The sequence below is a fragment of the Typopeltis vanoorti genome, chromosome 15 (genome assembly GCF_054136105.1).
Source record: "Typopeltis vanoorti isolate ZY-2024b chromosome 15, IOZ_Tvanoo_1.0, whole genome shotgun sequence".
Taxonomy (NCBI): domain Eukaryota; kingdom Metazoa; phylum Arthropoda; class Arachnida; order Uropygi; family Thelyphonidae; genus Typopeltis; species Typopeltis vanoorti.
Window position 1 is genome coordinate 33,276,041 of NC_143563.1, and position 27,864 is coordinate 33,303,904.

Genomic DNA, 27,864 nt, shown 5'->3' on the forward strand with positions numbered 1-27,864 from the left:
AGACACAAGGACGGTAGAAATGTCAATTGTAAGAAATGCAAATAACATAAGTTCATAACATGATAATAACCCAAATGTTAATAGGATATATTATCCATTTATAGACCTGTAACTAATTCTGCAATTCAGAAAACTTTGTATATAAAAATTACAGATTTACAGATTATATATGCATATATATATATATGCATATATATATATGCATATATATTGACATTTCTACCATCCTTGTGTCTGTATTATATATATATATATATATATATGCATATATATATATATATGCATATATATATATATATATATATATGCATATATATATATATATATGCATATATATATATATGCATATATAATAATAATAATATATTTATGCATATATGCATATATATATATATATATGCATATATATATAAACGAGAATAGACTGATCTGATAATGGAACTTATAAATAGACTGAAATCACTATGTAACATATACCAACAAAAATAACAGCTCAAACAATTCAATAGGACAATTAGGAAAATAGAAATTGAGCATGTGATGTTGTATCTTATTTAAACAGTGATTGTAAAACAGGTGTCATAAGTATATTGTAACGAGTAAATAAAAATGCCTAATAGAATTAGCAGCCTATGTACAAATTGTAAATAGCTGTATATATATTTATTTTTAAATGTACACAGCTGCTGTTGTTGATACAAATAAACTCAGGAGAAGTGGCGTTTGCAATTTGCACACTACAGTACTTGACCGCACAACGAAAGGCGTTCGAATCTAGTCGCCGACTAGAGGAACTTTTTCTAAGCCTTTTCTCGACCGGTTCCAAAATTAGTCGATCTCTGGCATGGGCTAGCGGATTTTTTCCTCCCAGAAACTTTTTGGTTTTTCGTCCCGTAAACTCAAGAAAATCGGCCGTCGAACCCACACTATTTTCAGACATTAAAAAATATATTGTATTAGGGTTAGGGACCACCAGATGGCGGCACTTATTAGCCGCCTTCTTCACTGCATACCGATTAATTAGTGATAGCCTTGGGCCAGCTATCTCTGATTGGCTACCAGTGGAGATTGAACTGCCCACTCAGTCTCCAAAAGTTAGATAGGGCTTAAAAACGGCCTCGCCTACTCTCTATACGGGAAAAGAAAGGTGTTAGCTGATTTTTTTTAAATTTTTTATAGCAATATGCCCTCTGAACTTCAATTCTCTATTCACCAGTACCCCCAAGTCTTTAGCCTCATCAATCTCTTGGAGTACAGTTCCATCAATGCTTGTAATCTTTTAATCTCAAAATGCATAACCTTACACTTTTTTACATTGAACTGATGTCCATTACTTTCACACATATTGTCAGTTCATATAAATCATTCTGCGAACTCTCTACATTAGCTTGATTAATTATTGCACTGCCCAACTTTGCATTATCAGCAAAGAACTGAATATCTCCCTTAAAGTCATTTCCTCTATCATCTATGTACAAAATAAACAATAATAGTCCAAGCACAGAGCCTTGCAGCACAGCACTGGTCATCTGCTTCATCCTGAAGTTTGCTCCTCCATACTTTTTGTATCTGGATCCGTGATTGATCCATTCTCTTATCCACGTGACCAGTTTAATATCATATATGCATCTATATAAAGTTAAATGTTTCATGAAAAATTATTAATAATTTTACACATATTTATGGGGACCTCACATTATTGTTATGTTTTACACAAGGTTGACGATCCTAATTGACACAGTTACAAATAAGATCTGAAAATCAGTTTCGCAAAAGTCGACTAAATGGGTGTGCGGTTTGATGTACCACCGCAGATTATAATTTGCCGCTTAACGTGTAGTGTTTATTAGTTCATTGACAGCTTTGTTAATAAATAAGAAACAGGAACAAATGTAAATGTTTTAAATTCGCATAATTATTTTATTATTATTTTTTTTTTTTGCGGGCGGCGCTATGTAACATGAAATGCAGCGAAATTTTTCCGTCTTTTTTTTATTTTTTTATTTTATTTAATAATAATTGCAGTGCTGCTGTAGAATAGTCGCAGATTTTGTTGAATTGGCTGTTTTAGCAAACGGAATTGTGTTATGGCATTAAACTATGGCAGAAAGAAATACAAATGCTTCGGTGCTTTCTCCTAAATATGCTGCTGGTCCTTGTGGTAAAGGTGAAGTAATTTTTTAACGTTTGTTGGCCAACGTCAAAGTTTTTATATCATAAGGGGAAAAAAAATCACTATTGTTTTTTTCATTAACTTAAAATTTGAAGTGCAATGGACAGATCCATGTGGTGCACCGGTGGTCACCTTAAATCTTGATTCAACACACACACATCGCTTTTTGATATGGGTTAGTCAGCTAACCCTTTATGAGCCCAAGCCAATAGGGTAACAGGACGCATTTCTTGATTTCTTTTTTTTTTTTTTTGCTAATAATTCGTCAGCCGATATACAATAATGCAATTAAAAAAAAAAAATTAAAGTTTGAATTCTTTTTCACTTTTAAGAAAATCAGATTTTATGGAGCAAAATGCATATGCCACTGGGGTACTTGCTTGAGGGCATTTCCAGATTATGAAAATACACAACATAGTGTGCTGTTTGGTGTTGACTTAGTAGGCTTATCAGTATTTTTAATATTTCGTGTTTAATTAATATTGATTTTTATTTATTTATTTGAGTTTTCACAAATGACATTTAAAAGTTTCGAATTTACATGAAGTAAATTTAATTTGTATTAAATTAAATTTGTCATTTGCCCTGATTTCTTGGGAAAGAGAAATTGGTCTGGATATGCCATTGATTAGCAAAAGTTTATATACTGATTGTTATTATTGAGCGAAATATCTTTACTTCAGTTCTTCAATATAAGAAATTTTGCTGTAAGCAGCATTCATCAGAGTGAATTCTAAAAAGTAAAATTATACAAGTCAATACATAAAAGAATTATATGAAATTAATATGAAAAAAATAGAAAAAAAATTCTTATCCCATTCATAGGTTCTGTGTTTATTCTGTGTCAATAAATGTTTACCTTTTGGTGTGAGTCACATAAAGTCTGTGTACAAACTAGAGAAGATGGTGTAATAGACTGGTCAAATGGATAGGAGATAAATTTTCTTGGTGTGTGTGGGAGGGGGGAGATGTGCTGCAAGGCTTTTTCTTTTTTTTTTTGAAGTCCCTTACTGTTTAATTTATTTGTTAATGATATTTCATGTGGATTGATAGGAGATATTCAGTTGCTGGCTGCTGATTGCAAAGTTGGAAAGAGTTAGAAGGACTGATACTAATTGCTTTCAGGAAGATTTATATAGACTTAATCTGTATGTTAATAAACACAGAGTTATAAGAGTGTGTACTTTATTGGTAAAACCATGTTTCAGAAAGTGGATGAGATTTGTGATCTCAGGTGCTGAAGTTCAGAGAACATATTGCAAAGAGCTTACGCAATGCTACTATGATGAAGAGCACACTTACGAGAAGAGATAAAGAGGTGGTTATGCATTGACACAACGACCATTGGTCAGATTACACATGGACCATTGTGCTCAAATTTGTTCACCTACTTTCCATTGTGATGTGGAACCTCTGGAGAGAAAGGGAGGGGGATCCAGAGAAGAGTAACTATTATTATTATATGGGCATCTCCATGGAGTCCAAAGACTCTCATTATGGGAGACTCAGTCTATCCACACAATCTCTCATAACTCTCCTTGAACCCATTAACAGACAAACATTCACAACTGAATTTGGCAACCCATTCCACTCATTTACAACTCTCCAAGCAAAAAATCTTTTCCTCACACCCCTACTAACCATACCTTTATTCAACTACCAGGGATGACTTCTTCTTTTGGTCCCTCTAGCAGAGTGCTGAAACATTTCCCCTGCATCAATCCTGTAAAACTCTTTAAGCAACTTAAATGCTTCTATCATATCCTCTGTTTTTCTCCTATCAATGTACTGCAATCCATGCACCTTCAATCTATCCTCATAGGGAACATTCCACAGGCCACTCACCTCTGAATCCTCTCCACTGCTTCCTCATTCCCAAGAAACTCAGGGGATCAAACTTGAGCACAGAAATTCAGATATGGTCATATAAAGGCCTTATAAAGAGGAATGAAATGACAAATTCCTTATCTCTACTTGTTAATGTATTCTTTAATAGCCAAGTAATCTTATGGGCTACCCTAGCCACCTTAGCAATATGTCCTCTAAACTTTAACTCTCTGTCTACCACCACCTCTAAATCTCTAGCTTCATCTATTTCCTGGAGTACAGAGCCATTAGCATGATACATGGCTTGTAATGTATTTATCCCAAAATACATAACTTTACATTTCTCGACATTAAACTGACTCCCATTAACTTTTGCCCACACTTACAGCCTATTTCAGCCTAAATCGTCCTGCAAGCTCTCCCCATCACCTTGATTAACTATTACTCTACCTAATTTTGCATTCACAACAAACAACTGAATATTTCCTTTCAGGTTATTTCCTATATCATTTATGTACAAATTAAACAGCAATGGTCCCAGCACTGAACTTTGTGGCACATCACTAGTCACCTATTTTTGCTTTGATTCTGCCCCTCCATATACCTCTTTTTGATATCTGTCCAGTGTCTTATCCATCCCTTGTTCTAATTTGTGTAACAGAATTCTATGTGGTATTCTGTCAAATGCCTTTGCAAAATCATTGTGTAGCCATTTCCTTTATCCAACTCAACTGTTACTCTATTATAAAAAGTTAGTAAATTATTAAGGCATGACTGACCCTTCACAAAGCCATGTTAACCCTCATACAGTATCATATTTTTATCTACCCATTCTTGAATTCTCTTTTTTGCCAATTTTTTCTAGTACTTTTATCACCATGCCTGAGATACTGATTGGTCTATAATTTGACACTGCATTGTCCTCTTTCCACTCCATTGGAACTCTGCCAGAGCTGAGACTTAAAGAGACTAGTCAGAGGCATTGCCAGTTCCCTTGTGCATTCTTGCAAAACCCTAGCTGATATCCTATCTAATCCCACAGCTGTATTCACACTGAGATTCTGCAATATCCTAAGAACCTCCAATTCATTCAACTCTGTTCCCACATTAGTATCTGTCATTAGGTAAAAGCAGTAACCTCACTAGGATGATATATCCTTGCAAAGTGGTCACTCAGTAACTGAACTGTTTTATCCATTTCTATCTCCTTGTGACCATCATCACTCATTAAGGTTAATCTTCCATGGTCATTCTTCCTCTTACTTGCCACATATCGAAAGAACTCGGGGATTTCTGTTGGCTTGCTCGGCTAGATTCTTCTCATAATCTGATTTTGCCTTCCTTGCCATGTTGATCATCTTTCTTGCCTGAACCTTGCATTGTTCATGAGTTTGTTGGTCACTTTTCTCTTTATATACCCTCCATAGCATTTTCTTCTTCTGCAGCTCGTGCTTAATGATATTACTCATTCATCTAACTCCTACCCAATTAATCCTCTTTTCCCTAGGTATACAATTTAATACTGCTTCCTCTAGATCAGCGGTTCTTAAACTTTTTCCACTCGTGACCCCTTTTCATCCAAGAAATTTTTATGCGACCCAGGGTATATAGGTATATAAAATAGGTTTTTACTGATCATTTACGAACAATTACTGATCATAAATCATGAAGAAATTTATTTTAAAACAATTCTTTGGTATACATATAATTTTATTATTTACATAAAGAATTACAATACAATAGTCTCGAATCTGAGCCAATGCGTTTCTGGCAGTGTTCGTTGGTGTTGCGTGGCATGACGCCATGCACAGTGCAAAATGCGCATGTTTGTGTTCAGGACTCGGGCTGCAATGAAGTAGCGTGATGCAACGCGGGTGAGCACTGCCAGAAAACACCTCGGATTCATTACGCGTTTGATTTTGAATTAATTTTTGGTCATTGTGCATTCAGAAACCTTTTACTGTTGCCAAATTTTTTGCGAAACCCACATTCAGTTATGCAACCCCTTTGGAGTCTCAACCTACAGTTTAAGAAGCTCTGCTCTAGATGACCCTTAACTATATCCCATGCACTGCTAACATCCTTACCTTGCAGTGTTTTATGCCATGGTATAGATTTAAGCTTCTTCCTAAGCATGTCATAATCACCTGTCTTGTAGTTCTGCAAGTACCCTTTTTTGATAGAATATTCGTCATGTTTTACAATCTCCCACGTCAAGACTGCATGGTCACTTTCACCAATTGGAGGCTTCTAATCATATGATCAGGTCCAATATTCTCCCACCCCTGGTCTCCTCCATCACATCACATGCTCCCTTAAGTAATTATGTCTCAGCAGCTGCATAAATTCTATTTCCTTTCTGCCATGTGATCTTTCTTCTTTCTAGTCTATATCTCCATAGTTGAAGTCTCCCATAATAATCACTCAACCTGTACTCATTGTACTAATTTTGTGATGCATGTGTTCCAGATCATCTGTGGAACTCCTTGGCCTATAGCAACAACCAACTGTACATTTTGTCTTACTGGTCTTAATCTCACACCAGATTGCTTCAAATGAACAGCCACCCTCCTGCCTGTCTCCTATTCTTTTTGGCTGCAATTCATCTGCTATCATCAGCAGTATTCCTATCCCCCCATCCTGTCTTTTCTGTCTTCTCTGAAAATACTAAACCCTTCACATTCAATCCCTGTAACTACATTATGTAATGTTAGCCAAGTTTCACTAATGCCTTTGGGGGAGGTTGCACTAACCAGTGTCAAAAACTCCTCCCTCTTGTTTCTGATACTTCTGGCATTAGTATATAGAAACTGCAACATCCCTTTAGTCCCTGCCCACCTTTACTTTCTGAATTAATTACCCTATTCAATATTTTTGCTTGAGAGACTAGATCCTTCACTTGGTTATTCTCACGCTCACTTTCTCATGGGGGATGCCTTCACACAAACTCACTTGCTTTCACCCTAATTGCTTAAGTTTCTCTGAATTTGGACTTCAGCATGCATGGTGAACAAAGCTCTCTCTCTAGACACCTAACACTAAAACTATTCAAATGCAGCCCATCTGCATTGTACAAATCCTTCTTTCCATCAAACAGAGACCACTGATCCACAAATTCTACATCATTCTTTTTGCATAATCTACATATAGACTCATTGGCTATCAATCTCTTCCTCCTCCTTTTCTGTTCATTTCTATCATAGTGTGGTAGGAGATGTACAGTCTTCACCTTCTCGCTCTTCAGTTTTGTTTCTTCTAACAGCTCCTTTACATCCTTCCTCATAGAATACTTCTTGCCTCTCAAATCATTTGTACCAACCAAAACAATAATTTCCTTCAACTTACTTTTTTGCCTCCAGGTGGCATGGCTAATACATGCATTTTTGCACCTGGGAAACATGATTTTGTCATACTTTCATTAAGTACTCCTGATTATTGAATCTCCATATATAATTTTCTCCTTAACTGTTTTTCTTGTTTGTTAGTCTTTATTATCCCTTCGAATCACCTGCTTCTTCCTTTTTTTTCAGCCCTGCTTAACTCTTGCTGCTTCTGCAGTTTGTGCTTTGTCCTATGAAGGATAACATTTAAACATGCTACTTCTTTATTGATATCCATTTCATTCTCCTCTGTTTCCATAGCCACATGTTCGACATTGATAACTTCATTTCTTCATTTCCATCTTATCATTGGTATTTGTTGCATTCTCGTCACTTAACAGACACTCACCTTTAAAACAAACTTTTTTCTCTCTCTCTAATTTCAATTTCCTTCCACATATTCTTTAATTTTCTCGACAAATACATTTCATATATGCTGCACTGAGTAATATCCTGCAAATTCAAATCGCTGGACAACGTGTTTTGCTGCCAATGTTCAATGTGTTGGTGCCATGCCGACAATATCACAATAAAAATGTTATAAGGATACTAAATACTCTAAAAACATGAAAATCTACACTAATAAACTATAATACTCTAATTTTCTGAGGGAAAAAACACAATAAAACAGATAAAAATCACTAATTTTACACGAGCTAAATTACACGACCACTTGCAATGTAACCTCAAACCAAAGCTCCATCTGTGATAGTGTGAGAATAGAATGTTGATTATGGGAAAAAGTTGAGGAGTAGATTTGGCAGAAAAGAGTTTATATGATATAGAAATGTAAGTTGGTGAGTGGATTTTACTGGATTAATACAGTGTGGATTATATGTAGAGCAGAGAGTGAGAGAAGGAGAATGAAATGCATCTCTTGAAGTTGTTTCAAGAGCATTTATGTGGAAAGTGCTGAATATTGTAATGCATTGCCAGAACATGTTACAAATTGTGAATGAGTTTAAGGTTCATTATGATGAATATATGTTGCTCAAATGCAACCTTTGGTGATTAATGTCAAACTGGAGTCACTCATAATAATATAATACTAATATTCTCAGGCTAGTTTGTGTGAGACCAGCTAAGCTACCTTCAGTGGAAAGTTTATATAAATACTCATCTCATCATAATGTAATTTAAATTCAGTCTTGTCAAACCAAGTCTTCCATGATGTATCATTTTTCTGACTGTGTTGCAAAGACAGTCATTTGTCCTAAAGTTTGCTAGACTAGGTTCACAATAATTTTCATTAATCAGTAATTCATAATAAAATTATGCTAAAATTATTTTATAACATTGGATAAAATGTGCAGTTATAGATAACAGTGTATTTTAATAAATTTTTGTTTTGTTTTATAGCAATAGTGCACTACTTAGGTGCACTAAAGGTAACTGGCAAAATTCTGTTCTTAGAAACTCAGTATGGGATTTTTTGCAGGCCATGTAAGGCATCCAGTAAGCAAGATGGCAATTCTACCACCTAGGTGTACAAGACACTTATGAACAAGTATTCAGATCTATGAAGAGCTGAGGTGCTTTCTGCTCAGCCAGCCAGGTCAATAGTGATATATTTGCGAAACATTTCTTTTTCTGTTGCTTCCAGGTCAAGAAAGAGAATAATTATGTGATAAAATGAATGCTTTTTAGAGTACTCTGCACATGCTAAATCTACTTATGTTGGCAATTATCTCACTGCAGGAAATTCATCCAGAATATCAATTTAGAATATTAGTCATAACTATAAATAGAATGTTCGTCATTTTATCATGAAGGATATCTTTCTAGGAGCTATTGCTTGCAGAATATGGAATATTTTTTTAAAAAATAAAAATTGGTAACTCTCAAAGACATCATCAAATTCTGGATATTATGTGACTCCCTTTGTGGAATCCAAAAGACTCATTGCAGAAGGGCAGTATACATCACACAACTTACCATCTGTATGCTTATTACATACCCTCAAGGAAGTGTATAAGATATTATACTATCTTCACTTATCATTAGTATTACATAAATTTACATTATTACTGTCTATTGACAATTTTCCTCCAAATTAATTTATTTGTCAAATCTTATATTTCAGTCTTTTAATGTATCTCTCTAACTTCATCTATTTACCTAGACCTTACTGCCATCCTTACATCAAACACTATTTACTAACCTTTCTTCTCCCATTTTGTTTATTTTGACCATACCATAAGGGAAATGGCTAACTTCATATATTTACCTAGACCTTACTGCCATCCTTACATCAAACACTATTTACTAACCTTTCTTCTCCCATTTTGTTTATTTTGACCATACCATAAGGGAAATGTCTACTTGGTGATATTGCTAGACTTTGCAAAAGGATTTGACAAGATTCCACATAGAACTCTATCGCATAAATTGGAACAAATGGGGATGGCTATGAATCTGATTATTTGGATTAGAGGGTGGTTGGACAGACATCATAAGTGGTTTATGGAGGAGTTGAGTCCAGTAGAAGGCAAGTGACTACAGGGCTCAGTACTTGGTCCTCTGTTGTTTAATTTGTATAATTCATATACAAATGATACAAAGGAAATGATTTGACAGGAACTATTCAGTTGTTTGCTGACAGTGCTAAACTGGGAAGAGCAATGGCCAATGAAGCTGATGCAGAAATCCTGCAGGAAGACTTAAACAGACTAGCAGTATGGGCAAAGGCAAACAGCTGCAAGTTTAATGTGGCCAAGTGTAAGGTGATGCACTTTGGGAAGAGATCAGAAGCTGTGTACTATATTGATGAAACTGAACTGCAGAAAACTGATGAGGCCAAGGGCTTGGGTGTGATTGTGGACAGGGAGTTGAAGGTAAACAAAACAGCACATCGGATTACATGGTTGTTGAAGAATATGCTAGCAAGCAGAGATGGAGAGGTTATTGTTCCACTATATAAAGCTTTAATAAGGCCACATTTGGACTACTGCACACAAATCATGACTCCAGAATTCCGTGAGATGAAAAAGTTCTGGAGAGGATCCAGAGGTGAGTGATAAAGATTGTGGCAAATCTATGGAATGCTCTCCATGAGAATAAATTTTAGGCATCAAAAATTAGCTGATGGGCAAAAAAGAGGAGACATGATAGTGTCTCCTCTTTTTTGGAAAGGGAAAGAATAAGGGATCACTAGTGGAAATTGTGTATGTAAAAGTGTTAGGACTAGATTTTTTTGCTTGGAGGGTGGCAAATGGGTAGAATTGGTTGTGGGTGCTTCATCAGTGAATGAGTTTAAAGAGAGGTATGATAAGTATTGTGTGAATGATGGTTAGTGTTTGAATAATGGATATCCCATGATGAGTCTTTGACTCCATGGAGATATCTGTATTATTATTATTATTACGGGCAGCTCCAAGGAGTCCTTAGACTCATCGAGGGAGGCCCAACATCATGTCAAGAACAACTATTCAACATTCACACAGTATCTATCATACTTCACCTTGAACTCATTTACAGTCATGGCACCCACAACAGACTCTGGCAGCTTATTCCACTCATTTACCACTCTCCAAGTAAATCTAGCTCTAACACCCTTGCTAACCACACTCTTACCAAGCTTCCATGGATGGCCCCTAGTCCTCCCACTACCAGTCCTATTCTCAAAAATATCTTCTGAATTAATCTTATAGAAACCCTTCAGTAATTTGAATGTCTCAATCATATCACCCATTTTTCACCTATCAACCAATTTCTGCAGCCCACAAATCTTCAACCTGTTCTCGTAAGGTTCATTCCATAGTCCTGTTATTATCTTGGTCACTTGTCTCTGGATCCTCTCCACCTCCTCCCCATTGAGAAGAAACCCTGGCGCCCATATCTGGGCATAGTAGTCTAGATGGGGGTCTTATCAAGGCTCGATACAGAGGAACAATAACCTGTTTGTCTCTGCTTGTTAAAGTATTTTCCAGCAATCAAGTGATTTGATGAGCTGATTTAGCCACTTTTGCAAATGTGTCCCCTAAACTTCAACTCCCTATCCACCAACACTCCCAAATCCCTAGCCTCATCGATCTCCTGGAGTATGGTTCCACCAATGTGATATACTGCTGCTAATCTTTTCACCCCAAAATGCATAACCTTACACTTTTGCCACATTAAATTGACATCCATTTTCCTTAGCCCAGTCCTCCAAACTATCCAAATCATCTTGCAAAATTTTGACATCTTGTGCACTCACTATTGCTCTACCTAACTTTGCATCATCAGCAAACAACTGAACACTTCTTTTCAGATCCTTTCCTATATCGTTAATGAACAAATTGAAAAATAGTGGTCCAAGAACAGAGCTCTGCGGTACACCACTAGTCACAGGCCGTCTTTTGGACTCTACTCCTGAATAAACCACTCTCTGATATCTCTCCATCAACCACCCTCCTATCCATCTCACCAACCCTAGTGTTGCAGTGATCTGTATAATAATAATAACATATCTTCTTATAAAACAATACACTAGCATGTCCAGTTTTTTTATAGTAATAATTGTCCTAGACTTTTTGAACAGACCTCTTATTTTTAACCAAACGCTCAGATCCAAAAATAAAAATTGGTTTGAATGCTGTCTTGTATACAGCTAGTATAATGTTCTGATTGATTTCTCTCTCTCTTATTCTGTATAAGTTTATTCAGTTGATTCTTCTACTAAACCAGTTTTGCTTACTCTGTTGTCTATTTCTATATTTAATTTGCTATATTCACAAAATTGTGCCTGAGTAGTTGAAGTATTTTATGTGATAAGTTCTCTATTCCCTATTTTCATATACTTTTTCTTTTAAGTGTGAAATTTATGCCAGATGCATTACAGCATTTATTCAGTTTAGTTAAGGAATCTTGAATGACTTTTACTGGATTTATTTAAGAGTATGAAGAAAGAGAGTAAGTTAACATTCATTACCCTTGAAAAGGACAGACCATTTTCTGGGCCAAGTCACTACTGTTTACTTTGTGGTGCTGAACCATTTTTTTTTTTGGATAGGGGAGCAGAATTGAAACATAAGCTAGTTGCAGGGGGTTCTACCAGATTAATGTAGAAGAGGTTTTTCATAGAATATAGGGGAAAATAAGAAGCATCTCTGGAAGCTCTGTAAGGAGCACGTGAGCAGAAGTGGATTTTTTGCATGGAAGCAGGTGGATGATTGGAATGTGTTATTACCTGAGAAGTATGGTGAAAGAGTGTATGGTATAGGTAAGTGAGCTATGTGTGACAGAGAGCCTCTTATGATATCACCTCATAAGAGGAGGTGATATGATAATAACAATAATGTTATTCACAAAGAGATGAGATTAACATCTCCAATTTTGGTATTAGATTTAATGCCACTTTCCTTCATAATGTGATTTGTATAGATGAGTAACAGTGGAGGTTTTACATCAAACCATTTTTCTGTACTTCAATGCTGACTAACAGCTTAGACCAGGGGTTACCAACCTTTATGAGCTCCGGAGCACTTTTAAGATGAGGAAACCGTACTGAGGGCACTCCTCCCCATACCCCCCATCATCTTTCTTAAAGCAATCAAACAATCAAGATAAATTTATGTTGTGGATAAATAAACAAAAGGATCATTGTAATTTTGTTTTTATTGGAAAGGAACAAAACTGTTTTAAACAAATTAAATAAATTGTGAAGAAAAATGGATTTTAATGGGATTCTTGGAGTTGCATATCATTGACAAGTCCTTCGCAGTTGGAAATATAAGATGATGTTGCAGCTTGCAAACAATCATCGAGATGTTCATCCTTTAGTCGCAATCTGTATTTAGATTTTATGATCATGGTGGAAAAAAATGACTTGCACAAGTATGTTGATCCAAAAAAAAAGATGTTATCTTGTATGCACAACTTTTTATCTATCTACCAACCTCCAAACGTTTTCATCACCTCTATATAACTTTAATGTGATATCATTCCTGAGATCTAAAATTTCCAATTCTACTTCTTCTGTTGTTACATTGTCAAAGTTTATAATGAGTTCAGCAATTTCTATCTCACTTAAGTCTGTAAAAGGGTTTAAAAAAAAACAATGCCATTGGCTTAATAGTGTTGAACTGCTGAAACCTCTTGTCAAATTCTTCTTGAACACTTTAGTGATTTAACAAATGATTCTGGGACAAACTCTCTGTTGGCAATCATTTTCTTCAGATTTGAGAAATGATTGAGAGATTTCCATTCCAAATGATATATCCACAAAGGCAGCTTCTCTTTGAATGATCTCATTGAACTTATCATCACAATGTGTTTTATCCTTTCCTCGGAGTTTCAAATTTAGAGAATTTTATTTTTCTACATTATCCATGAGGAAACTCAAATCCATTAACCAAAAAGGATCAACTGCTCATAGTTCTGTCCTTTGGAACCGAGAAATTTTTTTATCTCTTCAATCAAACTCACAAATCTTGAAAGTACTTCTCCTCTGCTTAGCCAGTGAACTTCGGAATGAAAAATAAGATCTTTTTTTAGTTGTCGGTACTCTCGGTGAAAGACTTAGAGGTGGTGCTTTAAAGGAGAGGCTCTAATTTGGTTTATTATATTTAGAACTGTTTTCATAATGTGACCGAAGGACTTGACTGCACAGTTGTTCTTGATGAATAATGCAATGGTATGATGTAAAGATTAGAAATGATTTGTCCTCCCTGCAAAGAGCAATAAATCCTTTGGAAGTACCCACCATTGCTGGGGTTCCATCAGTGGTGATAGCTGCTAACTTGCTTAGAAAGAAATTTATTGTTTTGATGTATTGTTTAAATGTATGGCAAATTTCCATTCCTGTTGTTTTGATCATTCATTGGCAATAATTTTAACATCTCCTCCCTAACAGAAAAGTCCTCAAATACCATTCTTACTAAAACAGGCAATTCCACAGTATCTGATACATTTGTTAACTCATCAAATTGTAGGGATAAGTATTCATATTTTTCTAAATCATTTTTCAGTTATTATTATTATTATTATTACGTAACACTTCCAGGGAGTCCAGAGACTCATCGAGGGAGGGCACTTACTCTACAACTCTCCGTCAAAACCAACTGCACCAATTCACCAACCACAACTACCTTCATCATCTACACCAATGGCATCTACTGCCGCCACCGCCACTAGTATTTTCATAGGCAATCTCAAACATCCATGCCCATGGTGGAATGCGAACCTGCAGCCTTTTGGCTGGAGAGCAGATACGCTAACCACTCGGCCAACCAGTTGGGCTTGCATGTCAAGGGAAATTAGCTCAATTCCTTATGATTGTTATATTTGAAAGCTGCAGGTCTGATATCACTGTCATAATTTCTTGTTTGTTTTTAAAGCCTTCAAAGAATCTGCTCCTGCAAGAAATGCCTCTTTTATTAATTTGCCATCCTGATATGGTCTTTTCCTTTTTGCTATTAAGTGAGTAATTTTACAAGAAGCACTGGTGGCATTTTTATGCTTTACTATTGGTCTAATAAAAACTAAATGTTGAGATGTAAGTTTTGACTTTAGTTCACATAATTTTTTCTTTCTCAATTCAGAATTAACAGGATAGTTGTGATCATACAAGAAGTGATTAGTCTTGAAATGCCGCTCCATATTATGTTTCTTCATAACTGCAGCAGAATTGCCACATACCAAACACACACATTTGTCTTTTATTTTAACAAAGCAGTAGGCTCCTTCCCATTCAGATTGATAATTATCTTTCTTTTTTTTTACTATCCACATTCATTTTAGAGGAGGATGATAACTGTTTAAAAACTCAAGAAGTGCTCACAAAGATGCACTCAAACTCACTGATGCTGACTTTTAGCTGAAGATTAAAATTTGAAGAGAAAGACTAACTGCTGTTAACACAATGAAAGTGGACGACTTTTTATGCAGGATCTTCCTGCACTGATTGCCCACCAATGGATCTCCTGCCAGTTGATTTCCCACAATAAAATCAATAGAATAATAAAGGATTCTATATGGCTGAATGGGCACCTCTGGATACATTGGCAGGTGCCAGGATGCCTGCAGGCATAGAGTTGGTAAGCCTTGGGTTAGACCATATAGTGCTCTGTGTAATATCTAATTTATACCATATAACTGTAGTGTTTTGAACCTTGTCATATGCTTTTTCCAGTTCTACAATAATAAATATAGCCTTATTTTATTCGATGATTTCTCAACTGCCTTAAAGTGAAAATATGAACATGACAATTTGTTTGACCTGAATCCAGCATGTTCTTATCCATATTCCTTTCTTACACAATTGGAGCTGGCCTGGTTGGGTGAGTGGTTAGCAGAATCCACAGCCTCTTAGCTCTCCAGCTAAGAGGCTGCAGATTCAAATCCCACCAAGGGCATGGATGTTTGTGATAGTCCCATTAACCAATTACCATATATACTGCTGTGACCTGTGTTCTGATGCAGTATAACCATGTGTTTGGGCCATAAAAATCAAATACGAGGGTGGTCTTAAAAGTTCTCAGCCTAACAATGAAAAAACAATTTTTATTTTTCAACATAATCTTCCTTAAGACTAATACATTTATTCCAGCAATGCTCCACCACCCCTGTAGTGGTTCTCAGTAAGATCTGCAAAATACCCCACAGCTGCAATCACCTCTTGATTCGAAGAAAAACGCTGACCAGCGAGGAAGAGTTTTAGTTTTGGGAAGAGATAAAGTCAGAGGGAGCCAAATCTGGGGAACAGGGTGGATGTTCCAACAATTCATAGGGCAGATCCCTTAAGTTTTCCATTGCCAAAACACCTTTGTGGGTAGGTGCATTGTCCTGATGAAAGATGATTTTTTTCTTCTGCAAACCGGGTCTTTTCTCATGAATTTTTTCATCTAGTCTGGTTAAAAGATCGGAATAATATTCTCCAGTTATTGTTTTACCCTTTTCAAGATAATTAATAAACAAAATGACCTTTCCTGCTGATGGAATCGACTTTGTCTTCTTTGGTGCTGAACATCTGGCTTCTGTCAAAACCACTGTTTTGAATGCTGTTTGGATTCTGGTGTGTAATGGTGAATCCAAGTCTCATCCATAGCAATAAATCGACATACAAAATCAGTTTTATTCTTGTTAAAATGCTCCAAGCACTGTTCAGAGATTTTCATGCGAGTGCATTTTAATTTTTGATCTACTGTGAGCAAGCACGGCACCCATCTTGCATAAAGCTTTTTTATTTGCAATTCTTCATGCAAAATATATCTTGCACGTTCTTTTGAAATGCCTATAATATCTGCAATTTCATGCACTTTGACTCGCCGGTAATCCAATATCATCGTGCACTTGATCAATGATTTCTGATGTTGTTGCACTTTTTGGATGTCCTTCACGTGGATCATCTTCAAGGCTGGTACGGCCACGTTCAAACTCGGCAGCCAATTTCTTAATTGTCAAAAACGAAGGAGAAGAGTGCCCATAAACTTTTATGAACTTCCCTGCCCCTTTTTTTTTTGATGGATATTATGAGCTCTACTTTGTTCATATGGAATTAGTTCTTCTGACCAGGCTTTCTGAATTAGTGCAGCCATGATAAAACTTTTATACCACCATATTTGAACATTTCTGGTCAGATGTCATCTACTTCAGCTGCTTTATGATATTTCATATTTTTGATTTTTTTTTTCCTGAAGTATTATTACAGGGATGTTGACCTATTCCAGATAATCAGTTTTCCTACCAGAATACCAGACAATCCCCTCCAATTTGTTAACCTACTTGACCTTTTCCTAACAAGCTCCCCTTCCAGGTATACTGTGGTTGTTGGTCATCCTCTTGGAAACTCGGAACACAACCTCATACACGTCTCCTTTGCCACAAAACAACCTTCACCCACAGTTCACAGTCTTCTGACATATTCAGTACTATATAAGGGTGCCAACTGGGAGGAGTGGCCTAGGTTCGATTCCCGTCGGAGACGTGAGGAGCTGAAGGATCTTCCTCAGCCATAGCCAAGTTAGCCGGTCTTGGGCGCGGGCAGTAGGGTTTTTTTCCGCCAGTTTATCTGGTGTTTTTCATCCCGCAAGCAGGCAAACCGGCCCCTTGATCACACAGGGATACAGCCAAGAATACCTTGAGGCATAGGAGTGACCATTCTATCCTCGTATTTCGGTTACGAAATCCAAGCATGCTTGGAAGGTTGTGGGCCTTAAAGGCCTGTTAAAGCCATTGGGATAAAAACTGGGAGGACCTCTGTGACTTCTATTTTTTTTCCCATGTCTGACTACTGCTTCAGTTCTTCTGATCCAAACACCTGCTCAGACTGAATAACAGATATCATCCTCACAGGAATGAAGGCTTTCATTCCTTATTCTATTGCCAATTCCCAGCCACCATCCAGGCCTTGGTTCTCAAAAACTGTGGCAATATTGTAAAAGAAAAAAAATCTCTGCTTACCACAGTTGGCTCAAGACCAAAACTCCATCTGCCCTTTCTGTCTATACTACAGCTCACAACAGTTGCAGAAGAATCATCACTAAGTCCAAGTCAGACTTGAGCAGAGCCGCTCATATCTCATCTGAGGGATAACAGCAACAGCCATGCCTCAGTTAACTTCATGGGTTACAGCATTGCCATTCATTACTCCCCACCAAGGACCTGGGTGACAGCAACAGCTGAGCCTCAGTTAAAACTTCATGGGCTACAGCATTACCATTCATCACCCAAGCTTCTAACCGGTTTTGACCTTTGTTGAGGTCTCATCAGTGGGAACCAGACCCAGAAGTGGTGATACTTTTGGATCCTACTTCTTAATCTGTACTTTGGATCCGACATGTTAGTCACTATGATGTTCTTAAACAAAATAATAAGTTGCTAGTTGGTTTCTAATTCAAATATAGAGAAAATATTTATTTAAAGACTGCACCACTCTATATCTGAATCAGTTCAATAATTGAAGAAAAATCAACTTTCAACTATTTCTCCTTAAAATATATATTGGCCAAGTATATTTGACTTACTTAATTTACCCGCTTTGGTTCGAATATTTTATGAATGGTGCAGTAAAAGAGATTCAGGCAAAATACAACTTTTGATTAACAAAAACAAACATTTAATTTTAAAATCACAAATTTTACACTTAAGATCAAATCACTAATTAAGATATTATAAACACTTCAGCCTTTCTGATAATACTGTCATACAAACTCAGACAATGGTAAATTTGTTATCTCTAATACAGTCTTCTCACAGTTCCTTAAGTTCCAAATACAATAAAATTTGCAGTAACACCTCTTCACAAACAAACACTTTTAAATTTACACTTCAGTTAATCTTCGCTATAGTTACTGTTAACATAAGGAAATTCTACGATGAAACACACGTTCACATCTCTGCATAGGAATATTAATGGTTGGATTAATCTTACTGATAATCTTTTTTCTTCATCTACTTAAACGCAAACACTTTTTATAACTGTAAACACTTTAAACAGTATACGGCACTCATTAAAATAATTCCTCTAAGCAATAACTGAATTAATCATTGGTCGCAATACACATAAACAAAAGTTCTTGCATGAACTACTACTGATCACTTATGAATTAAGGCAATACACAATAATTCCTTAACTTTAGGTTTTATATGCACAGTTGTTCATTCCTCCGGCATTCGATTAATTCTTTAGGCACTATAATTCTAAGTACAGCTAACGGTAAACTTCAATTTTTACAGCCTCTTCTATTCTAGTAACTCCGTGCTTTATTTCAAGATTCTGTGTGTCCTTGACAGGCCGGCCCTGAAATTAAATCTCAACTCAAATATCGCTAGTCTATTTAGTAGTCACTCAGCTGTCTTCCATAGCTATAATTGTTATTCTAAAACTTATTATCTAACCACCTCTCGACTAGTAGAGCTTATTTAGCTGCTTGAGTGACTTGCCGACTTGCTATTAACGTACTGTGATTTCCGAATGCCGAATGTTCTGATTCCAACCTAATGCCACTCTCTCTCTCTTATAAATCTCTAATCATTTTATTAAACTAATCTCTTAATAATAATTTCAGCGTTCATCGCTTTTTATATCCGTTATTCCCGCCTAAATTGTTCTCGTGATCTAAAACTCTTTTCAATAAACCTTCTCTTCACGTTCTAAAACTCGCACTCGCTTACTTGCATCTCCATGACAACAAAACAAAATATAATAAAATTGAGCTATTACATAACGTTAAACTTTACAAACAGGAATAAATAGAAAATATTTACATTTCAAATAATGCGCAGTTAAATTATCAAATACAAGTTCTTATAATATTAACATAGTAATAATTAAAATAGCTTAATAATATTTAATACAGTCTTTTCATTATTAATACATATATCTTGATTAAATAATTAAATATTAGACAAAGTTAAGGTAGTTATGAATATTAATTTGTAAAATAAGTTGTTTACATTAATTAATATTTACAAGTCTAGCCTTTGTGATGGAAGATCATGTTCGATTCTGAATCAAATAATAATTACTCTAATCTCTACATAATCAGAATCCAACAATACTAAAGTGGAAGTAATGCAAAAGTCATATCACCATATACCAGTTGTCAAAAAGTGTCAACACCTTATTATTAAAATTCTCTGGATTAGAGATAGTTGATGGAAGTTTTTTCACTTGTCTAAGCTACCAATTACATATTTGGTTTAATCCTTTATCCAAGTGTAAGCAAACAAAGTTTGCGCCTGGGGCAACTCGTGGAAAAGGTGGAGTTCTGATCACTTGCCTTAGTATCCCATAATGTTAAGGCAAGTGATGTGTGCCCTTTGACTGGAGAGGCCTGAGTTTGATTCTCGTCATGATCATGACTAGAGGAATCTCTGTATGTGCTTTTTTTTTCCTGTTTAAGGTGAGTTAGCCAATTCAGGTGGAAGTAGCAGGATTTTTTTTTTTTTTTTTTTTGTTTCATCCCATAAAACAAGCAAATTGGCCAAAAAGCATACACTATTAATAGAAAAAAAAACTACAGGTAACACTCATATAAATCAGTTTCGATATAACGCGCCACTTATACAACGCGGTTTCGGTATATCACGGTCTACAAATTGTAGTAACCCTTTATCTTTTCATATATTTTTCACCGCACGACTTAAAAATTAAATTGTATCTTCGTTAAATTTGTGTCTACCTGTATTGTGCATGTAGTTATAAGCAGCGAATTTATATTAGGGGAAATACTCTTTAGCACGCATGTACATCAATTGTTTGCTGTATAAAGTATTTATTGTTGAAAATTGTCTTCATTTTCTGCCAGGAAAGTGTATTAAAAATCATAAATGTGTTAATCTTAAGCTGGGCACTTTATTTTTTGGTGAGTTATATACAATATGTTATGCTTTTTTTTTTATATAAAAAAAAAATTATAGTAATGGCCTCTTCGAGCGCTTTTGCGATATATGTGTTTGTTAATAGGATAAACCCACCCACTGTAAACTGCCAAGGTAACAATTGAACAAGACTGAAGATACATTCAGTTTCGATCAGCACTATGAGACTCAACCTTCGCGAACTTCTTCATAAGTGCTCCAATCTCTTCAATAGCGAATTAATTGATGGGGAAATAGATTTAAATGAGGAGAAACTGGTACAATTAATAGATGACGTTGAACCAAATGGTGGGGAAAGTTCTGCCAAAGATTCTGATGAATCCATTAAAGAATTCAGTTTAAAGAAATTAGAAGGATTGGACTTGGCAAGAAAGTTAAGAAGTTATTTTACGGATAATGATCTCTCAATGGAGTGCTCTGGAAAATTCACGAGACAGTTGAATATTTGTTTAGCTCTGTATTATGAACTTGATAAAAAATTGCAGCATAGTGGTAAGCAAGATCTTATTACTGACTTCTTCATAACTAAACCAGCTGAAGTATGTAATAAGAATTATACTAATGATGTCCAAGAGATTTCAAGTGATGACGACGTCCGGCCACTAGTAAATAAAGAACATCTACGAAATATTAGTTTTGAAGAGAGTGATGACGATTAAAATATACACTTTATTTTATTTTGCCTAAAACATTTATTATTATGTGCAGTGAAGTTTACGTACAATTTATAATTTTTTTATAATTTTATACTATGTATTTGTTTCATATTTTTTAACTTACATGAATTACCTGAATTAAAAATATATTTTTGTTGGATATGTCATTGTTTATATAATATTAAAAAAAAAAAAAAACGATTTCGGAACCTAACCCTACTTTTTCTATGTGATCTGAGTCTCGCATAACGCGATTTATATAACGTGGCATTTTTGTGGAACCTAACATCCACGTTATATGAGGGTTACCTGTATATATATGTGTGTGTGTGTGTGTGTGTGTGTGTGTGTGTGTGTGTGTGTGTGTGTGTGTGTGTGTGTGTGTGTGTGTATATATATATATATATTGACTTGTAGATGATATAGTAATGACCATGGAAGACTTTGGATAGTGTAGTGTAGAATGGCCTACTGTAGTGTCCTTGGATTCCTTGTTTTAATAATAATAAAATATAGCAGTTCTCTTTATTATGTGAATTGTTCCATCCACAAAAGGTTAAAAACACATGTCACATTCCATGCATGGGGTAAATATTAGATAACCTGGAAATCCTATCTTAGAGGACCAAACATAGTACTTGTCATATTCCCTTCCCCTCAGGGGCCCAAGCAGGGATGAAATGTTTGGGATGTAGGTCTCATGCTAGGTGAGACCTACATCCCTACCACCAAAAGACTTTTTTTAAAAAAACATTCATGAAACAATGGAATTTATATTAACAGTCTCCTCACCTTCTCGTGGTGCACCCTGTTGGGTATCTACCTGGATACTGAACGAACGAGGATGGGCTGGCAATTTGGGAATTAGCCAACCAAATTGTATTCTTATTGGCTTAAACCAATATAGAAAATGATGGTACAACATGACAAAATTTCATGCCTGCTGGGGCGTCGCCCGATTAAACAAGGCCTCCGTTGTTTTCGCCAGAGAACCAGGGAGAACAGCGAAATGTCAGCTACTGGAACAAATCTGAATGCACACCCCAACTCAACATCACCAGAAGAGTTCAAGATCAGTACTATCAACATAAGAAGCCTGAATGACAAAGAAATGGAGCTAGCTGAAGAATTAGATAAGTACCAGATCGACATAATAGGGGTGACTGAAGCAAAAAAAAAACAAAAACTGGTGAGATCTTTCTGAGCAATAAATACAAAATATTATATTCAAGAAATGACAATCAAGGAAAAGAAGGAGTAGCCATAGTATTCAACACTAAATATGAGGCTAATCTTCTTGAATGGCAGGCAGTCTCAAGTAGAGTGATGTGGGCAAATATCAGAATGGGGAATTGGACAATGAGACTTATTTGAGCCTATGGTCCCACAGAAGGTTCTACTAAGGTAGAAGGGGAGGAATTTTTTGATGATTTAGACAAAGCAACTGACACAATGAAAAAGGAAAAGTTGGTTCTTTTTGGGGATCTAAATAGCAGAGTAGGAAATGACTGTCAGACATACAAAAATATTTTGGGAAAATTTGGAGGAAAGAGCAAAGCTAATAATAATGACAAATACCTGTTGGATTTCTGCTCAGGACATATACTGGTTATTACTAACACCAAGTTCCAACATAAAAATGTGCACAAATTCACATGGAGAGAAGAGGCAAGGAATAAGAAAAGTCTCATCGACTATGTTATTGTTGATAGTGATGTTTTCTCCCTGGTGCGGGACACCAGAGTGTACATAGGATTTGAAATTGGAAGCGATCACTATTTAGTCTTGAGCAGAATGAAATTGAATTTCATATTGAAAAGAACAACATTTAAGAAAGTTTTAAAGCGAATAAAAGTTGAGCAGCTCTCAGATGGGAACTGTAGACTAAAATACAGAAAGATTATTAAAAAAAAAAATGAAAGAGTTTGAGAACAGGAACCAAACCTTGGAGATTCAGTGGCAAGCCTTGAAGAAAACCCTGATTGATTCAGCCAGAGAGGCATGTGGTGAGGTTGTCTGCAAGGATAGAAAAATCAGAACATCAAAAGTTCATGGCAAATAAGTTGGCTTTTGCTCTTAGAGAATACAGAGACAAATGTAAGAAAGTGAAACACTGTAAAACTAGCTAAACAAAAGTCATGGGAGCACTTTGGCAAGAACAGAAAATAAATATCAAGAAGGTGGTAAGATATTCTGGAGGTTGTTGAAATGGAGGAAAGAGTGCTGTAAAAGGAGTTAGATGATAAAAGTGACATGAAAACAGGAGAAAAAAAAAGATATCCTTGAAGTATGGAGTAATTACTTTGAAAAACTGCTAAAAGAAATAAGCAGTGATGATAGCACAGTGGTAAAAAACACTGACCATACATGCAGTTAGGAATATATATCCATACTTGAAGTAGGCTTGAAATGTGGAAAGGCAGCAGGAGTAGATGATATTCCACCAGAAATGTTGACGTATGGTGGTATAAAAGTCTTACAGTGGCTGCACTGCGTAGCCTGAACAGAGGGACAAATTCCCGATGATTGGAGTAGAGCTCTAATAGTACCCATATATAAAAAGGGAAATAAAACCAAATAATTACAGAGGTATTTCCCTACTGAGCAAGTTCCTGGCAAGATCTATGCAAGTATACTTGAGAAACGGTTGAGAAGAATTGTGGAAGAAAAGCTTGGTGAAGAACAAACTGAATTCAGGCCAATTAGAGGCTGTCAGCATTAGATCTTCACTTTACGACAAATAGTTGAGAAAGCATGGGAATATAACAAAGATCTGTATTAAAGTTTTGTAGATCTGGAAAGAGGCATATGACAAGGTGCCAAGAGAGAAGATATTCAATACGCTGCGGTTATATGGTGTCGATGGGGTATTATATCAAGCAATACTTAGTCTTTATCTGAGTTGTGAGTCAGCAGTCAGAATTGAAGGAGGTACAGGAAGATGGTTTAATGTTAAATCTGGTGTTTGACAGGGATGTACATTGTCCCCTTTGTTATTCATTATCTATATGGAGAACATTATGAAGGAAAGCGGTATTAAACATGATATCAAAATTGGAGATGTTAATGTCAGCTCTTTGCTTTATGCGGACGATGTTATACTTCTAAATGAATCTGCTACAAGTTTGCAAGAGTCCCTGACTAAATTGAATAGCTGTTGTAATAGATATGGTATGAAGGTCAGCAATAAAAAGACAAAGACAATGAAAATAGGCAGAATCATTGAAAATGTCAACTGTGTTGTGAATGGAAAACCTGTGGAACAAGTAAAACATTTCAGCTACTTCAGCACAATTTTTACTGAAAATGGTAAATTAAATATGGAAATAGACAACAGAATCAACAAAGCTGGTATGGTAGGCAGTCAATTGAATAAATTCATATGGAATAAGAGAGAAATTATTAAATTAGTCAGAACACTAAATTAGCTGTATACAAGACAGTGCTCAAACCAGTTTTAACTTAGGGATCTGAGAGCTAGGTCAGAAGTAAAACATTTGACCAAAGACTAGTGACTGCAGATATGAGAGTCCTGAGAAAGATTAAAGGTGTGAACAGATGGCATCAATGGCAATATCATATTAAAAATAAGGATATTAGGAAAGAACTTGACATTGTCAGCATCCAGGAATGTGTTAGCAGAGCTAATCTCATGTGGTATGGTCACTTAAACAGAATGTGCGAGGAAAGTGTTCTCTGCCAGGTTGGCAGGAAAACAACCCAGAGGAAGACCAAGATATAGGTGGATTGATACGGTACAAAGTGCCTTAGACGATAGAAATATAAGATCTGATAATGTTGGAGTCTTGACAAGTAACAGATTGATTTGGAGGAAAATTGTAGATAGGAAGTTAGTAATGATGTAAATTTCTCATGTAGTACTATCATATCCTATACACCTCTTGAGGGTACATGTCAGGAATTTGATGATGATCCTTCTTTATCTTATTATCCTTCTTTTAAACTTTAAGCAATTTGATATGGTGTCAGTTTGAATATTTTTCAATAATATCAAATTGTAGAGTAGATTTAGTAATGTTTATGATTGTGATATATAAATATTTTGTTACCAGAAATTCGTAGGTTAAAAACTGATATCTTTCAATTTCCAGTTACTTATCAGAACATCAGGTTTAATGAGGCATGATATTAATTTGCAATTTTCTTTTCTGTGGTCTTTATTGTATATTTTGCAATGTTTTGAACAAATGTTTTGGAGAGCTTCAGTAATTTATTATTCAGAATAATATTTAGTATTTTTATTCCCAAAATAAATAAAATTTGCACCACTTAGCATAAGGGCAGTTGAAATGTAAATTAAACTATTATTATTTTAATTTCATTTCTTGTATAATATATTATAGGAGATCCTGATGATCTCAGCCTTAGAAAAGTAGAAAAGGAGATTTTAATACCACAAAAAATGAGAGAAAGAGCCAGAACTGTTAAATGCCATGAAGAAGTAAAAGGTAAACATTTAAATATATTTTTGAATTGGTGGTGATGTCTATAAACAATACAATAACTTATAGATTATAGAACAGGTATGGCTGTGCTTTTGGAAGGATAGAGAGTAGAAATAAAATCAAATACTGCTATAAATGATGCTGTTGATTTTATTAAAAAATGTGCCAGAATTATCACATAGAAACAAGAAAAAAAAAAACTCTACAAGGGTTTGTGTTCCTCATGGGATGCTTCTTCAGTAAAAAAAAAAAAAAGTTGTTAAAATTGAACATAATTAAGATGTTAAAATCAGAACCGTCTACAACATTCAGAAGCATAATAATTAATCATATCCTAACTATGTGAAATTGATGTTTCAATAGAGTTTCAAACCTTGTTATAAGTCCTTCATTTTTTTTTAGTAAGTAGAGGTGTGCAACATTTTAGAATTCTCTTTGAATTTCAAGCTGTAATGTTGTAAGCCATGTTGGTTTTGCTTGAAGAAGGCAAGACCCAGTTTAAGTTTCCCTTATTTTTCAGCATCTTTGACATGTTCTGCTATGCGAATTTTCACAGAGCAGCCTGTTTGCTGTATGTAGCACATTTTGTACTCTGTTTTTTAAGAGAATGTGGCAGATTTTTCCTAACTGATGCCTGAATACAAATGAAGTCTGCTGAATGTCTTTGGGCAGTTTTCCAAACCTTCTCAATATATCAATGATGTTAGGAGTCAGGGCAAATTTGAAGCCTTCGAAAGAATACTGTGTTCATCTCGTGAGGAGAAGTTGACTACTATCTTATTTTAGGATAAGTGATGGATGTGGCTTTCTTTTTTGACCTATCAAACATCTTCTTCAGGTATGTGAAGAATTTTTTTCATTTCATTGAGAAGATGACGAAATTAACATTGGAGTTACCTAATTTCCTAGCAAGCCATGATATTATTAACTTATTTGCAGATGTTCTCAGAAAACGACAACTTCCTTTTTTTTTTTTTTAAAATAAGTTATTTTCTCCTGACACTATTAGATTTTTTTTCAGACACTGCCTAGAATACATATTTTCAATTTGGTGATCATTATAGAGGAAGGTTTACTACTAGTGATCTTATTTATTGAAATTCTTTTGAGGGAGGGCAAATAAGACTGAAAATTGGGCTCTGATATATTGACATTTTATTATCTTGATTTAAGAAACTCTGGAAGGATTTATGGGCTACTCAGTCTATACAACATGAAAGAGAAAATAAGATGAGTACCACACATGCTTTGCAACAGAATTAGAATAGGCAGGTCTCTCCCACTTATGGATTCTCTTGCAGGTTTCCAAGAAGAAGAAACTTACATATGCTGTCTATAGGAAAATAGCATATGAGATGCCTCTATGCTGCATTCCACATAGCGAAAAAAAAAAAAAAAAAAAAGTGGTGGAATTAGAACACTATGTTGTAGGGGATACATTTCAAACTATGAATTGAAGGAGCCAAGAGCAGAACTTTTGTAGCTCAGTTAGTATCCATCAGTGATGCCCTTTGGTTGTAAAGACCTTGGTTTGAATCCTGTCTAGGTTGTAAAGAACCTTTATTTAGGCTTGTCAAGTGAAGTTGAGTTAGGTGGCATCATACAGAAGTGAAAGGGATTTTCCTCCCAGAAATTTTTTTTTTCATTCCTCAAAACAAACTGTCCAGAATGCACATAATTCACAAACAGTGCAGATAGAATTAACTGCCCTATCATATCAGGTTTGCTATATTATAAGCAGTAATCAGGTTTCTAAGGAGCCAAGTTACTTGACCCTGACATGAAAATAAAGGGAAGATGAGAGGAGAACCAAGAGCCATTTTGTTCTAGGATTACACAGAGTTAGAGCTCCTCAGTGTAATTCTAGGACAAAATTGTACAACAGCCTCCCAAGGAAGCTTCACACAGTCAGGACAGTTGAACTATATAGGAGCCCATAATGCCATAACTATATATCCAGTGCGTGGCAGATAGAATTGCGATGAAATTGAAGCAGCATGAAATAACTCTTTAACTCTTCTATGCAACGTCTCCATATTTTTATGTCCACCTAAACC

At 35.5% G+C, this 27,864-nt stretch overlaps 1 protein-coding gene and 1 pseudogene across 1 annotated transcript in view; both read left to right on the forward strand.

Annotated features, from left to right (window-relative positions):
• The first annotated feature begins 1,865 nt into the window (after positions 1-1,865).
• LOC150098583 (COX assembly mitochondrial protein homolog) overlaps positions 1,866-27,864 on the forward strand; it is a 59,100-nt gene continuing 33,101 nt past the window's right edge. Inside the window, exons 1-2 of the mRNA XM_090404801.1 lie at positions 1,866-2,167; positions 25,706-25,810. Coding sequence (XP_090260927.1) covers positions 2,101-2,167; positions 25,706-25,810 — 172 coding nt within the window. The 5' untranslated portion in view covers positions 1,866-2,100. The remainder of the gene's footprint in view (positions 2,168-25,705; positions 25,811-27,864) is intronic.
• Positions 12,257-12,365, forward strand: LOC150098584 (U6atac minor spliceosomal RNA; annotated as a pseudogene).